Source organism: Mesocricetus auratus, unplaced genomic scaffold (genome assembly GCF_017639785.1).
Source record: "Mesocricetus auratus isolate SY011 unplaced genomic scaffold, BCM_Maur_2.0 Super-Scaffold_100003, whole genome shotgun sequence".
Lineage (NCBI taxonomy): Eukaryota > Metazoa > Chordata > Mammalia > Rodentia > Cricetidae > Mesocricetus > Mesocricetus auratus.
Genome location: NW_024429188.1, coordinates 93163765 through 93178110, shown reverse-complemented (window position 1 = coordinate 93178110; position 14346 = coordinate 93163765). Strand labels below are relative to the sequence as shown.

The following is a 14346-nucleotide window of genomic DNA, read 5'->3' as shown; positions in this document are numbered from 1 at the left end:
CCATATTACACCTGATACTTAAAACTGTTTGGGATTTTTCTTGCATCCTAATCACCACTGAATATTCATTAGAACCACTGCTACATCCTGCAGCTTTGACATTAGTTACACTCTGATCTCAATGCATTGTGACTCTTAGTAAGTAATTGGGCTGCAATGAACACATAGGTGACACAACTTCCCTGTAAACTACCTAAGAGGTCCTTGAGAGTGAAAGCTGAGAATAAATAACCTTTGGATTTTTGCCTAACAATCAAAAAAAGATAGAAAGAAAGGTCTCTTATTCTCAGTACTATTGTACTAATTACTACAAAAGTCACAACTCTGTAGGATTCTGTGACCAATTCCTTTAAGCACTTAGCATCTGCAGAGTTCTAAGCATAGAAGAGACATAACATAATGGGACCACCTTTTGATTTTTTAGTCATGTGTCCTGAATTGAAATTTTGAAACTATGATCACCAACTTTTACAACTGGGCGGGGGTGGGGGAGTAATGAGCATTGTATTATAGCTTCATCCAAATAGCTAAAACAAATACTGACGGAAGCTATCAACAATAAGGTCTATTTCAAAGCTCTTATAATACAAAAGCAAAAGGATGCTGGTGTAAGAATAGACAGATGAACACAACCAAATAAAAGCCCTGGAACCTGCCCAGGCACAAATTTAAATTTACTTTATCATTAAAACAGCATCAAAAAGTCAGTGTGAAGGAGCTGGAGAAATAGCTCAGTAAAGTCCTTGCCACACAAGCATGATACCTGAGTCCAACCACCAGTACCCATGTAAAATACAAAGGCCTAGAGTAGTGACACATATCTGAAATCTCACTGTTGGAGGAGTAAAGAAAGGACAATCCTAAGGACTTGCTAGCTAGCCAGCCTAGCCAAATTGCTCCATGAACTCCAGGTTCAGTAACAGACTTCATCTCAAATAAACAAAAACAAAAACAAAACAAAACAAAAGAGGAGACCCAGTAAGATGGCTCAGCAAATAAAGTACTTGCCAGACAAGCCTACAGACCTGAGTTCAACATCCAAATCCCCAGAATCAATGCAAAGTGGAAGGAGGAGCACCAATGCCACAAAGTTGTCCTCTGACCTTCACATTAACAGTGTAGCATATATGTCCCCATATTGCGGAAATATTAAGATACACAAAGTAGGGATGTCCTATGATATTTTATTGAGGGAGAAATCATATACATGAGAAGCCAAGAAAGCCAAGAACTAAAGGTCTGCTCTCTGGGACACAACCGGAACCCAAAAAGAGAGCATCTCCTTCATCCCAGCTCTTTTATCCCCCGGATGTCCTATGTACCTGTGACCATACCCAAACAGATGTGGTCAGTGCTACAGGTACATAAGATCTCTCCCTACATCCCCACACATATATTGTATGTGTACAGGCATGCACAAATACACACACATGTGCACGTGCGCGCACACACACACAGACACACGCACACACACACTGACTTACACACTAAAAAGTAACAAATATTTTAAATGAGGTAGAGAGCAATTGAGGAAGATAGCTAATATCAACTTGTGGGCTCTATAATCATAACACATACACATAGACACATGAATACATACAAACAATATGCATACCACATACACAAACCCAAAACGTGTCAGCAGGAAAAAGAATAATTATGAAATACATGGTGTTGGGACAACTATACCGTGTACCTAAAAAGGCAAGAAAAATGAATATACTCCTGCTGGATTAATTAATCAAATGCAAAAGAAAACACAAATGACAAATGTTATAATGGAAAAGGAATTCTTAACTATAAAGTCAATGGTAGAACTTACAATGGGCAAAAAGTAATAGGTCTGATGGTAAAAATTTAAACCATTTTTATAATGCTTGGGCAAATTTAAACATCATCCAATATCTAAAGGTTTGGAAACATCAAGTTTTCACTGTCTATGCAATAGGCATGTGTATTTTAACATAAAATCCAACTGTTTTTAGTCCCACTCGTCACATTTCAGATGTTCAATGGCCATGTCAGGATACTCACTGGAGAATGCAGAAGTAGAGATGCCCAGCTTTAATTAAAGATTAATTGATTAGCAAGGATCCACATGTTATATCAAATGTCTACCTTTCAGTCAAAAGTTCTGCATTGAGCGCCCAGATTTTCATTCATTCACTACCGCCTCTTTTTTTTTAAAGTGTTTTCTTAGCATCAAAGATGAAATAACAAACAAGATAAGTTTCTGCTTGCATGAAGCAAATACTAAACAGAGGTCCTTATAATGTGTTTACATATTTCAAAATTATAAGAGTGCTATAAAATTTGAGAGTGAATAAATGTGCACGGAGGGCATAACAGAATCTGGAAGATAAGGAAGACCTCATTTGGTTCCAGAGAAGAATGTTCAAAATAGTAGAAACTTTGATGTTAACATGACCAACACTGAGCTTCTGGGGAGGATGGAATGCAGCCATGATTTCTGGACCACAGGAAGTCATGGATACAGCACTATTCAAAGGTGGACTGGTACCAGATCGGACCGAACATCATGTTTGTAGGATCTTTAGTCAAATCGTGAAGATTTCATTGTACTCACTCTACTTTACCTTTTTAAACTATTTTTAGAATTTATGTGCATTGGTTTATTGCCTGCATGAGGGTGTCAGGTACCCTGAAATGGGAGTTACAGACAGTTATGAACTGCCACGTGGGTGCTGGGAATTGAACCCAGGTCCTCTGAAAGCGAAAAGCACTCTTAGGCACTTGAGCCAACTCTCCATCTCCCTAAATGTTTTCTTTTCTTTCTTTTCTTTTCTTATCTTTTCATTCTTTCTGTCTTTTCTATTCTTTCCTTCTTTTTCTTCTCTTTTCTTCTTTTTTTGAGCTAACAGAGATCTACCTGCCTCTGCCTCTCTAGAACTGTGATTAAAGTTATGCAACACCACTGCCTGACTTATTCTACTTTAAAAGAAGGAAAGTGGTATTATTACTGTAAAAAGATTATGGCAGAATATTAAAAATATAGACTAAGGATGTGTAATCACAATGGCCCCTTTTCTCTGGTCTTTTAAATATATATTCATTTTTGTCCCATCTTCTCTTGTAGAAAGTGTTCTAGTGGTCTATGTTCATATTTGTTGGCAAAATCAATAAGTTAATTGGCTAAAAGAGAATGATTTTCCAGGAAACGTTCCTCATAACAAGTCACCATTAAAACCAGTAACTATTCACAAGCTTTTTTATGGTCATGGTTCTATATCTAGAAAATAGCACCATGGCTGTGTTATGAACACATATAAGCTCAAGGCTCAATGAGCCTCATGTTTTGAATATCACCAGTATGCTGAAGTGTTTAGTAAATAGGAAAATAAAAGAAAAGAAGCAATAAATTGCTGGCACTTACTCTATCTAAGGAAGGCCATTTCATTGGATAATTTGATTGGGAACAAAAGATACAGCACCCAAAAAATAATAATACTAATAATTCTTTTTTGACTATACCTCCCCTTTTCCAAAGAATCCATAAATTAAATGATCATCACTTGGTAGTGAAATCCTAGACTTCATTTGCTTTCAGATGAAATTGAAAGGAGAAAAATCTAAATTATGATGGTAGTTTATGAGTTCTGTAGCTGGGTCTAACCCACTACCCACTATGACTGCAATTTGATATCCATCTATGTAGTTTTCAGTGTTGAAATGAATATTACCTGAAATAAAATAATTTAATATTGTGTTAAAAATTCATCAACATATATTTAGGTGCATTAATTGTCCTACAAGGAGCACTTTTGAGCATTGACAGATCTTCTATTCTATAACCATGAGACAGGTAAACTTAAATCTAGCCTGTATTCAAGTGATAACAAATCCATAAATCAATAGAATTCGCCAGGTGGTGGTGGCGCACGCCTTTAATCCCAGCACTCAGGAGGCAGAGGCAGGCGGATCTCTGTGAGTTCGAGGCCAGGCTGGACCAACAGCCTCCAAAACAATACAGAGAAACCCTGTCTCATAAAACCAAAAAAGAATCAATAGAATTCAATGAATGAAAGGTTTCTGTCATATCAACTCAGCATTGCTTAGGGTCCTATCTCCTCAAAGTTTGTTCCTAATTGAACACATTCCAATGAACTGATTTTGCTGAACACTATTAAGGCTATTTCAATAAGCCTGGTTCTGAACATTTTAAACTACGAATATAAAGCATTGGCACCCACCCCAAAGACTCTATGCCTAGACACCTTGTAGTATCTATAGTCCATAATTTGGCATAATAATAATAGCTAACAGAAGGCCTATTGGCCAACAGTTCTTTATTTATCAACCAATAAGATAAACATACAGAGGAGGACTTCCCCCATCACCTATATATAGTCAGGGACTTAGAAATCCTACACGCTATGTCAATTCCAGTTATAGTCACTGTTTAGATAGTGATATTAAGCTCAGATTTCTAAACAGAACACTACATGTTTAGTATGACTCCCACCTAATTTTTAACTATAGGATCACATTTATCCTCTTTTCTGCTATTTATAAAATGAACCTGATAATATCTATATAAAAATGTGTTGTAGAAGTTAGCTGAGATGATACATTTAGAAGTACCTAATACTTAGAAAATATTAACTAGTTCACCCAAGTTTGAAAATTCTTTGGGATACCCTATCAAAACTTAGCTGTCCATTCCTATCAAGACAATAGTATGAGTAATATGAGTAAGTTCATTAGAGGTTTAGGCCAACATGAGTTTCTCCTATATTATTCATATTTCCTTTTCTATTTATTTTCCAAACAAAGGCACACATCTGATAAGCAAACCCTAACTAGTGATGATTTGATCACATAGAAACAAACAGTATCCTTAATCTTCATCATCATGAATTGAGCTGATTGGAATAGAACCAAGTTGGTTAGAAAACCTAGGGTCAATGAACACCATGATTAGTCTTCCCAGACAATGTAACCTCCCTCTTTTTTTGCTCTCTTTTATTTTTATTCCCTTGAAGAAAACACTCTCTGAAAATAAAATCAGCTAACATATGATATGTTCGTACCTGACACCCTGAGCTTGACTGTCAGTAGGGTGCCACAGCTTCCAATTCAGAACAATAAAAGAACTGTTAATAGCAAAAAGAAAAAATACACACATCCAGTGGGACTGTCATTTGCACTTCTTTGTAACAGTGTAGACATACTGTTTGGAGTGTTATCCAATGTGATAATTGGTAAGTAGATCTTTGCCCATGTGCTGGGTTTGAAAAGTGTAATTTAGGGTTTCATGCCATTGTTGGTCTGCTTTCCTGCTACCTTTCTAAATTCAACAGTGCCTTGCTATTATTTTCAGAAAGGAAATCTCATAAGGTCATCTCTACATATAGTAGGTAATCACTAAATATAAGAGATTACCTTGAATTCTATATCATATAACTAGATGAAAATGTGATTCCTCATTTTTGAATTATTTCAAAGTTTAGTTTCAGAATCCAATTTTGAAGATTAATATGACATCAGTATTTATTTAAATAAATTCATTTTCTATAATAAGTCGGAATCATAATTGATAGGATGAGATCTGTCAATGTCCAAAAATACTATTAGTGTATTTGTTAATATTTACCAAGCACGGCACTGGGTGTTTCCATGTATATTATGCCAATAATAAAAAGTCACTACTAATAAAAATGTAAGATAAAGATGATTTTGCATTTAGCACTCATTTTTTTCATTGTTTGGTGTATGGGATACCAATACCAAACATTTGGAAAACTCATTTAATCCATCTGATATTTTTCTCAACTTCTCTATATAGTCAGATGTTTAATTAGCAGAAGAGTAAAAAAATAATTTGCTAATAAGCAAAGGAGACCATCTTATCAGAGGAAGAGATAGTAATGACATTTAAAATCCAGGGAATATCTGCTAATATATTTTTCTGAATTATGGAAGAAAGAGACTTAATTTTGAAACAAAGCCACATGTAGAAGTTAGTTGTAAGTGAAAAAGAATGTGTTTAGAGAAACAGAAAATAAGCATGGTCAGAAGTTAACAAAACAGGGAAAACAAGAAAAAGAAAAGCAAACTTCGTTTTAAATTAAAGTACTGTCTATGGTACAGGGAATTTGAAAAGACCACATGTGAGGAAAAATATCATCCTAGGTGCCCCAAGGCTACTCTTCAAAATGCCTTCTTCTCTCCATGTTGCTCACTTTCATTGCCCCCAGCTATGGTACATCCTCCTGTAGCAACCAAGTAAAGGAGGCAGAGCAAGCAAAATTGCTGCAGGACACCAGTGCCTGTAGCGCTCAGCATCAGTCTTAAGGAGCCACTGATGTACCTCTCGGTTCCACCGCATGCTAAGATTAGCATCTTTATATTTACCCTTGTTAACGAACTGAATTAGAGCTACTTGCATGCTCTTAAGGACTTGGAAGGACTTTAAATTTTTTGCTTATTGAATATGGAATGAAGTCTCCATATGCTCAGTTAATGACTCCAATCACTTTTTTTTGTGGATTAGAACTCTCATAGTGTTCTCATATTTCACTAGTATAAGTCAGTTGCTTACACACCTATTTTATTCCACTAAGTTCAGACTCCCTAGGGGAAAGGGGCTTGTTTTCTTTCATTACCACACCAATTAACGAAACATTTTGTACCTATTAAATTCTAAATAGTCAGTCTTCCCTTCCATAGATTTCGGATCCCTCATCACTCCTTTCCCAAAGAGTGAAACTTTTATGTGACGCTTTTTTCCCTCATACAATAGTGGATACAGGAATACAGTGCAAATGGTGAATGCCCCAGAAAGTTAAGAAAGTGACTCATTATGTTGATAGACAGTAGGCTTAGCAATAACTGCATAAATTCTCATTGCTTGCATACATTCCTAAAATAAACTGAAAGGACAATTGTTACTTTACTATTCTTCAGGATCACTCATGTTAATCTTGGGACAAGGAGAAATTCCAGTTGAAAAACTAGAATTCAGGTATATGGATACTTAATAAGCCCCACACTTAATTGGCTGCACATTTAAAAATCACTGCTCCACATACATTTTCATCATGAAAATCTCAACCTCTATTTTAAGATTATCAGTAGACAACCATATTAAAGGAATTTTAAAATATTTTTAATTATTTTAATTTTAAATCGTTTGTTTTATATGTCAATCTCAGTTCCCTCTCCCTCCCCTCCTCCCGCACCCCACCACCATCCCCCCATCCTCCCACCCTATTGCCAATTCCTTCCACAAGGGGATATCTAGAGTCTGTCATTTCACTCAGGGTAGGGTCCAGGCACTCCCCTAAGAGTCCAGGCTGAGAGAGCATCCATCTTTGTGTTATGGACACACAATGTCTGTTTGTATGCCAGGGATAAACACTGATTCACTGCCCAGGGCCCCATAGGTTGCCCAGGCTTCCTCACTGACTCTCACATTCGGGGTGTCTGGATCAGTTCCATGCTGGCCTCCCAGCTGTCGGTCTGAGGTCCAAGAGCTCTCCCCTCTTCGGGTCAGCTGTCTCTGCTGGTTTTGCCAACCCATTCTTTGCCAATTTGCTCATCGCTCTTCTCTCTCTGACGCTGGGTTCCTTGGGTTCAGTTCAGTGTTTAACTGTGGATGTTTGCTTCTGCTTCCATCTGTTACTGGATGAAAGCTCCTGGATGGTTATAGACATCAAGTTCACTATCAGGAATGGACATTCAAGGTGGTCTCTACACTATTGCTTAACTTGCCAATTGGTGTCATCCCTTTAGATCACTAGAGGTCACAATGGTGCCTGATCTGTCTTCTAACCTATGATTCCCTCTTCCCCCCCATCCTACCCCCCCAGTCAACCTTCCTGTTCCCCTATGACCTACTCTCTCTTCCTCTTCTCCCCCTCTCTATTTCTCAGCTCCCCTTCCCTCCACCCCTCACCGTGTTCCCCATCTGTTCAGAGGATCTTGCTTCATTTCTCTTCTCTTGGATACCATGCATATCTTTTAGGTTCTTTCCTGTTTCCCAGACTCTCTGTCAGTGGAAGTGCAGACTGGCTCTCTCCTGATCCATGTCTAAAATCCATATATGAGTGAGTATTTACCATGTTTGTCTTTTTGTGACTGGGTTACCTCACTCAGGATGGTTTCTTCCAGTGCTATCCATTTCCCTGCGAATTTCAAGATTCCATTGTTTTTTTCTGCTGAGTAATACTCCATTGTGTAAATGTACCACATTTTTTCTATCCACTCTTCAGTTGAGGGGCATCTAGGTTGCTTCCAGCTTCTGACAATTACAAATAATGCTGCTATGAACATAGTGGAGCAGATGCCCTTGTTGTATGAATTTGCCTCTTTTGGATATATGCCTAAGAGTGGAATTGCTGGGTCTTGTGGTAGATTAATTCCCATTTTCCTGAGGAATCTCCATACTGATTTCCAAAGTGGCTGTACGAGTTGACACTCCCACCAGCAGTGGAGGAGTGTTCCCATCTCTCTACATCCTCTCCAGCATAAATTTTCTTCTGGTGTTTTTGATTTTAGCCATTGTGACAGGAGAAAGATGGTATCTCAAAGTTGTTTTGATTTGCATTTCCCTGATGGCTAAGGATGTTGAGCACTTTCTTAAGTGTCTCTTGGCCATTTTAGCCTCCTCTATTGGGAATTCTCTGTTTAATTCTGTAACCCACCTTTTAATGGATCCTTTGGTGTTTTGGAGACTTGCTTCTTGAGTTCTTTGTAAATTTTGGAGATTAGCCCTCTGTCAGATGTGGGGTTAGTGAATACCTTTTCCCATTCGGTGGACTGCCTTTTTGTCTTGTTGACTGTGTCCTTTGCCTTACAGAAGCTTTTTAGTTTCAGGAGGTCCCATTTGTTAATTGTCGATCTCAGTGTCTGTGCCACTGGTGTTATGTTCAGGAAGTGGTCTCCTGTACCAATTCGTTGAAGAGTATCTCCCACTTTCTCTTCTAAAAATTTCAGTGTGGCTGGATTTGTGTTGAGATCTTTGATCCATTTGGACTTATGTTTTGTACAAGGTGATAAACATGGATCTATCTGCAGTCTTCTGCATACCAGTACCCAGTTATGCCAGCACCATTTGTTGAAGATGCTTTCTTTTTTCCATTGTACAGTTTTAGCTTCTTTGTCAAAAATCAAGTGTTCATAGGTGTGTGGTTTAAAATCAGGGTTTTCAATTCGGTTCCTTTTGTCTACCTGCCTATTTTTGTGCCAATACCAAGCTGTTTTCAGGACTATAGCTCTATAATAGAGCTTGAAGTCAGGTATGGTGATGCCTCCTGAAGTTCCTTTATTGTATAGGGTTGTTTTGGCTATCCTGGGCCTTCTGTTTTTCCATATAAAGTTGATTAATGTTCTTTCCAGGTCTGTGAAGAATCGTGCCGGAATTATGATAGGGATTGCATTGAATCTGTCGACTGCTTTTGGCAAGATTGCCATTTTTATTATGTTGATCCTACCAATCCAAGAGAATGGGAGATCTTTCCATTTTCTGGTATCCTCTTTGATTTCTTTCTTTAAAGACTCAAAGGAATTTTTAAGTACAAATAAAATCAGGGTGTCAGGTACTAGTTAATTGTATATTCATAGACAGAACTTTTTAAAAGGACAAAAATAGTTATCACCCTGACACAGTATTCTCATTGAAGATGGAAAAATATAACAACCACACCTAACAGAATACTTTAACTAAAAGCTTCATTGTAGCTATATAAACTGTAGTCTCAAGTTAACAAATGATAAAGAATTCCAAACAGGAAAATTCATAAACAAAATAGTTGCAATTTCTCTAAGATGCCCTATAAACTCAGTGAATAACAATTCCTGAGAAACATGCGAATACAACAGGCTCAAGTCTCAAAATATGACTGGTTACTTTGCATTTACTGTCTTATTCTATTTTGCATATTTTCAACTCTATTGTTTTCCTTGAAGTTGGATAATGATTTGTTTTGTTTTCCAGATGGTTTGACTGACTGTGTGGACCCAGATTGTTGTCAACAAAGCAACTGTTACGTAAGCCCACTCTGTCAGGGCTCACCAGACCCTCTTGACCTCATTCAACAAAGCCAGCCCCTCTTCTCTCAGCACACTTCAAGACTCTTCTATGATCGAATCAAATTTCTTATTGGCAAGGACAGTACTCATGTCATCCCTCAAGAGATCTCATTTGACAGCAGGTATATCGAAATTTATTTTGTTCTTTCTAAAAGTGCTCATGATTTTCCTTCAGAATGAAAGAAAATTGTCTTCTAAAGATCAAGTGGTTTCTCATCTCTTCAAACAGTATTGCTATCTTTTTATGACTTCTCTTGAATGCCTACACTGTTACCAATTTGTTTCTAAAAGCCAATTGGTCAGATTCTATATCATAAAAGTTATGTCTATATCTGTATGGAAATGACTATTTGATGACAAAATGAAAGTATAATTTGCAAACTTACCATCTAATTTCTGATTTTTTTAAAACAAGAACTTGAATTTCAATTGCTAAATTTTAGGTACTGTTTCATGATGAAGTTTGTTACTAGTTCAAAAGGGCTGAGTGATTTAATATCTTAATGGGAAATTCAAAATGAGAAATACGTCTTCCCAGAAGGCTCAAATGCATGAATTTTCTCTAAAGGTCTGACAACAAGGCCCAACCCACTTAAATCAATTCACATATTTAAAGAGAATACCAGTGAATGAATTCTTATTATTAATGACAAGCTTTAATAATTAGCACTAGGTGTAGGTAAGTCTGTAAATCTAATTACTTAAGCTATCAAAAATGTCCTCCTTGGAGCAGGAGAGATCGTTCAGTGATTAAGAGCATTTGCTACTCTTTCAGAAGACCCAAGGTCAACTCCCAGAATCCACATGGTGGCTCACCACTCCAGTTCCAGGAAATCAAATACCCTTTTCTGACCTCTTCAGGCTCTTGCATACATTTGTGCACAAACATACATTCAGGCACACAATACACACACACACACACACACACACACACACACACACACACACAAATACTACATCCCTGAAGATGCAGTGTTTCAAGAGTGTGAGACCAGTGACAATTTAAGAAAATCACAATTCAATGTTAATCTTTATACAGTAGAAAGGGGAAAAATAAAGATGTACATGAAAACTTTGCTCAATTCCCTTCTCTTCAGTTGAATACTAGAATTTTCATTGGAGCCATTTTTTGTTTATTTTATTACCATGTCATTCTGACCTTTTGAGCTTCCAATATAACCTAAAACCAATGTCAACATATCTCAAGAAAGGGTTTTTCTCCTAGGGACTCTAAACAAAATGTCTTCCACCAAAAAAAATCAGTAATCCCCTCTTCAAAACATTCTCCTAGGTTAATAACAACTCTGGTCCATCTTTCAGATGGATGTAACCAATAGAATTATTTAGATATTGGAGACTTATTTGTAGAACACAAAGGAACAAAAAGAATTGAAGGAGGTCATTATCCCCATTTTCCTATTTAAGGGGAAGAGCAAATGAGCTCTAAAGCTTTCTCCATACTTGAGAAATCAATCCAAAAGGGGGGGTTGAAGTTGAAAAAAAAAACCTTCATGAATTGAAATGTGTTCAATAACATGTTGAATTCAATAAAGGGAGACAATCAAGACCTGAGAGAGAGAGAGAGCAGACAAGTCTTTGTGACCCAGAGCAGGGCATTTGAGCAACAAACTTAGAGAAGGCAAGACAAACTTAAACCCCTGCAGGTCAGCTTCAAGCTTCAGCAGTGCTTGCTAGGCACTCACACAGTGAACAAAACTATTACTTTTGGTGGTTAACGCCCTTGTCCTCCTCCTGGTTTGATTGAGTTTTCCCATTCTTTTGTAAAAATGCTCCAAGTTAGCATTTGACTCTGCAAGTCACATTTAAATTCAAAACAAAGGGTCTCCATCCAGTGGTCTCTGCTATTTGAGTCCTTGCTGTCTGAAAAGATTTTCACCCCAGCCTTTGAATCTTGAGTTTTATTCCTAATTAGAATGATAGAGATTTAGTTACAGCTACATTTAGAGGCGCCCACAGGGCCAGTGCCTGCCATAGCAGAGTTCTCCCCAGACTGTGGCCAGAGCCTCCAGGCCACTGCTAGAAGCAAGCTGGTAACTGTAGAGTTGCAGCTGCTGACTGAGATAGAAGTAGATTAGGGCACAACCACTGAGCTAAAGATAAAACAGAATTTCTCATACAGCCAGACCCAGATCAAGTTAGTTAGTATTAGTTATGAATGTTCGGCCTTAGTTTAGGCTTGTTTCTGACTAGTTTTCGTTTGTTTGTTTGCTTGGTTGGTTGGTTTTGTTTCTGTTTTTTAACTTAACCTGTTTCTCTTTATCTGCACTTTGCCTCAAGGCCTTTTACCTTTCTTTCATTCTGTGTGTCCTATTTCCCTGCTTCCTCTGTGTCTGTCTGTCTGTCTGGCAGCTGCCTGGCTGACTAGCCCCTGGTGTTTTCCTCTTTATCTCCCTCATTCTCTCTCTCAAGCCTAGACTTCTCCCACTTATTCTCTCTGCAATCCAGTCCAGCCTATCCCTCCTCTGCAGACCTAATGGCCATTTAGGTTTTTATTAGAACAATCAGGTTCCTTGGGCAGGCAAGGTAAAACTACAACACATCCTTACAGAGTTAAACAAATGCAGCATAAACAAAAGCAACACATCTTTTTACATACTTAAACAATTATTCTGCGACACAAACAAATGCCACACATTTTTACATAGTTAAACAGACATTCTATTCCATATAGGGTGTGATGTCTGTGAAGAGGCAAGCTGCCCACAGAAAAGTCTCTAGAAACTCAATTCAATTACCCTTTTTCTCCTAAATACAACTGACCATGTGACTCAAGTTTGTTTATTTTCTTCAATCGACTCCAAACATGGCTACAAAGTAAACCGCATAGTCTATGTGCCCTGTATCACTTATTACATTTTAATAATGTAAATAGGTGAACAGAAGCATTATTGATCTTTAGTGTCTAAGCATTTAATCACTTTTAATAATGTAGAAGGTTTTTATATATATGTAAAAACAAGAATACATTAAACTAAATGACATCAGTCATTTGCAAACCCAGACATTTCCACCATCACTAATGGAAACGTGCATTTAAAAACAACATCTTTCCAGGGTTAGTGCAACCACTGACAGTAGGTCTGGCCAAACTCATTTATCTAGATAGTATCTATGAGAGGTTGATTCCCACATCACTCTTCCTCAGATGTGTCTTTATCGGACGTTGTTCAAAATCATGCCACAGATGTATTTTGTTTAGCCTTTATAAAATAAGAGACCAAATATAAATATTGGACTATAAAATGCTTCTAGAAAATTCACAAAGGTGAGCACTTCCAGGCACACAGTTATGACATAGGCTGTCTGGAGCTGAGGGCCTGTCTAGCTCATCACTGTTTGCCTGTGTCATTTCCCACTCTTCGGGTGACATGTGCTAACCTGTTGGCATTTGAGTTTTTTACCTCTGATCTATGGAATTTCTGTGGCTTACCTTGAAAAGATTTTAAAATTATGTGGCTGGGTCTGATTACTTTCTCCAATTGTCTTTATATAATGGTTATCATTTTACTTAATTTCTGAACTTTTATTTTTGCTTTAAAATAGAGAAAATATAAAAATGAGATAAAAACCAGGTGGTGGTGGCACAAGCCTTTAATCTCAGCACTTGGAAGGCAGAGGCAGGTGAATCTCCGAGTTTGAGGACAGCCTGGTGGGCAGAGTGAATTCCAGGACAGCCAAAGCTACACAGAGAAACCATATCTTGAAAAGCCAAAAAATTAGATAGTGATCATATTAACAGGAAAAACAATATTTCTAACCCTTAGTTTACTGAGTGCCTTTGTATGCTTCATGGGTAAACTAATATACACTTTTCCTTAAAGGTTAAGCTAATAAACTCATATAAGAAGGGGCACCCTGATTTATGGTGTCTTGTATACCATCAAACATGATATCTGATGACTCAGGTCCCACCAAAGAAACAAAAGGTTTATTTTTATGATGAGAGTACCCAAGAAATACATTATTATTATATTTCTCACCTGGCATAATTTTCAAATACAGCTTTTAAAACCTAAAAATTTGGGCTACAAGACACCTCAGCAGGTTGAAGCACATGTGCCATGAGCCTGATGGCCTGAGTTTCATCTCTGACACCCATGTAAAAATCCAGATGGGATCCCTTGCATCTGTAATCCTAGCACATCTTTGGCCAGGCGATGTGTACACAAAACAGCAGCAGACACTAGGGAAACACTGACTCAAAAAAAGTGCAGAGAACCAACAACCAAACTGTGGTACTCTGACATCCACACATTTGCTGTGGCAAATGAT

The 14346-nt window shown here is 37.6% G+C and overlaps 1 protein-coding gene across 4 annotated transcripts in view; it reads left to right on the top strand.

Annotated features, from left to right (window-relative positions):
- Tenm1 (teneurin transmembrane protein 1) overlaps window positions 1–14346 on the top strand; it is a 789988-nt gene that overhangs the window by 617980 nt on the left and 157662 nt on the right. For all 4 annotated transcript variants that reach the window (XM_040744566.1, XM_040744568.1, XM_040744567.1 and 1 more), the window contains one exon: window positions 9959–10175. In XM_040744566.1, coding sequence (XP_040600500.1) covers window positions 9959–10175 — 217 coding nt within the window. The remainder of the gene's footprint in view (window positions 1–9958; window positions 10176–14346) is intronic.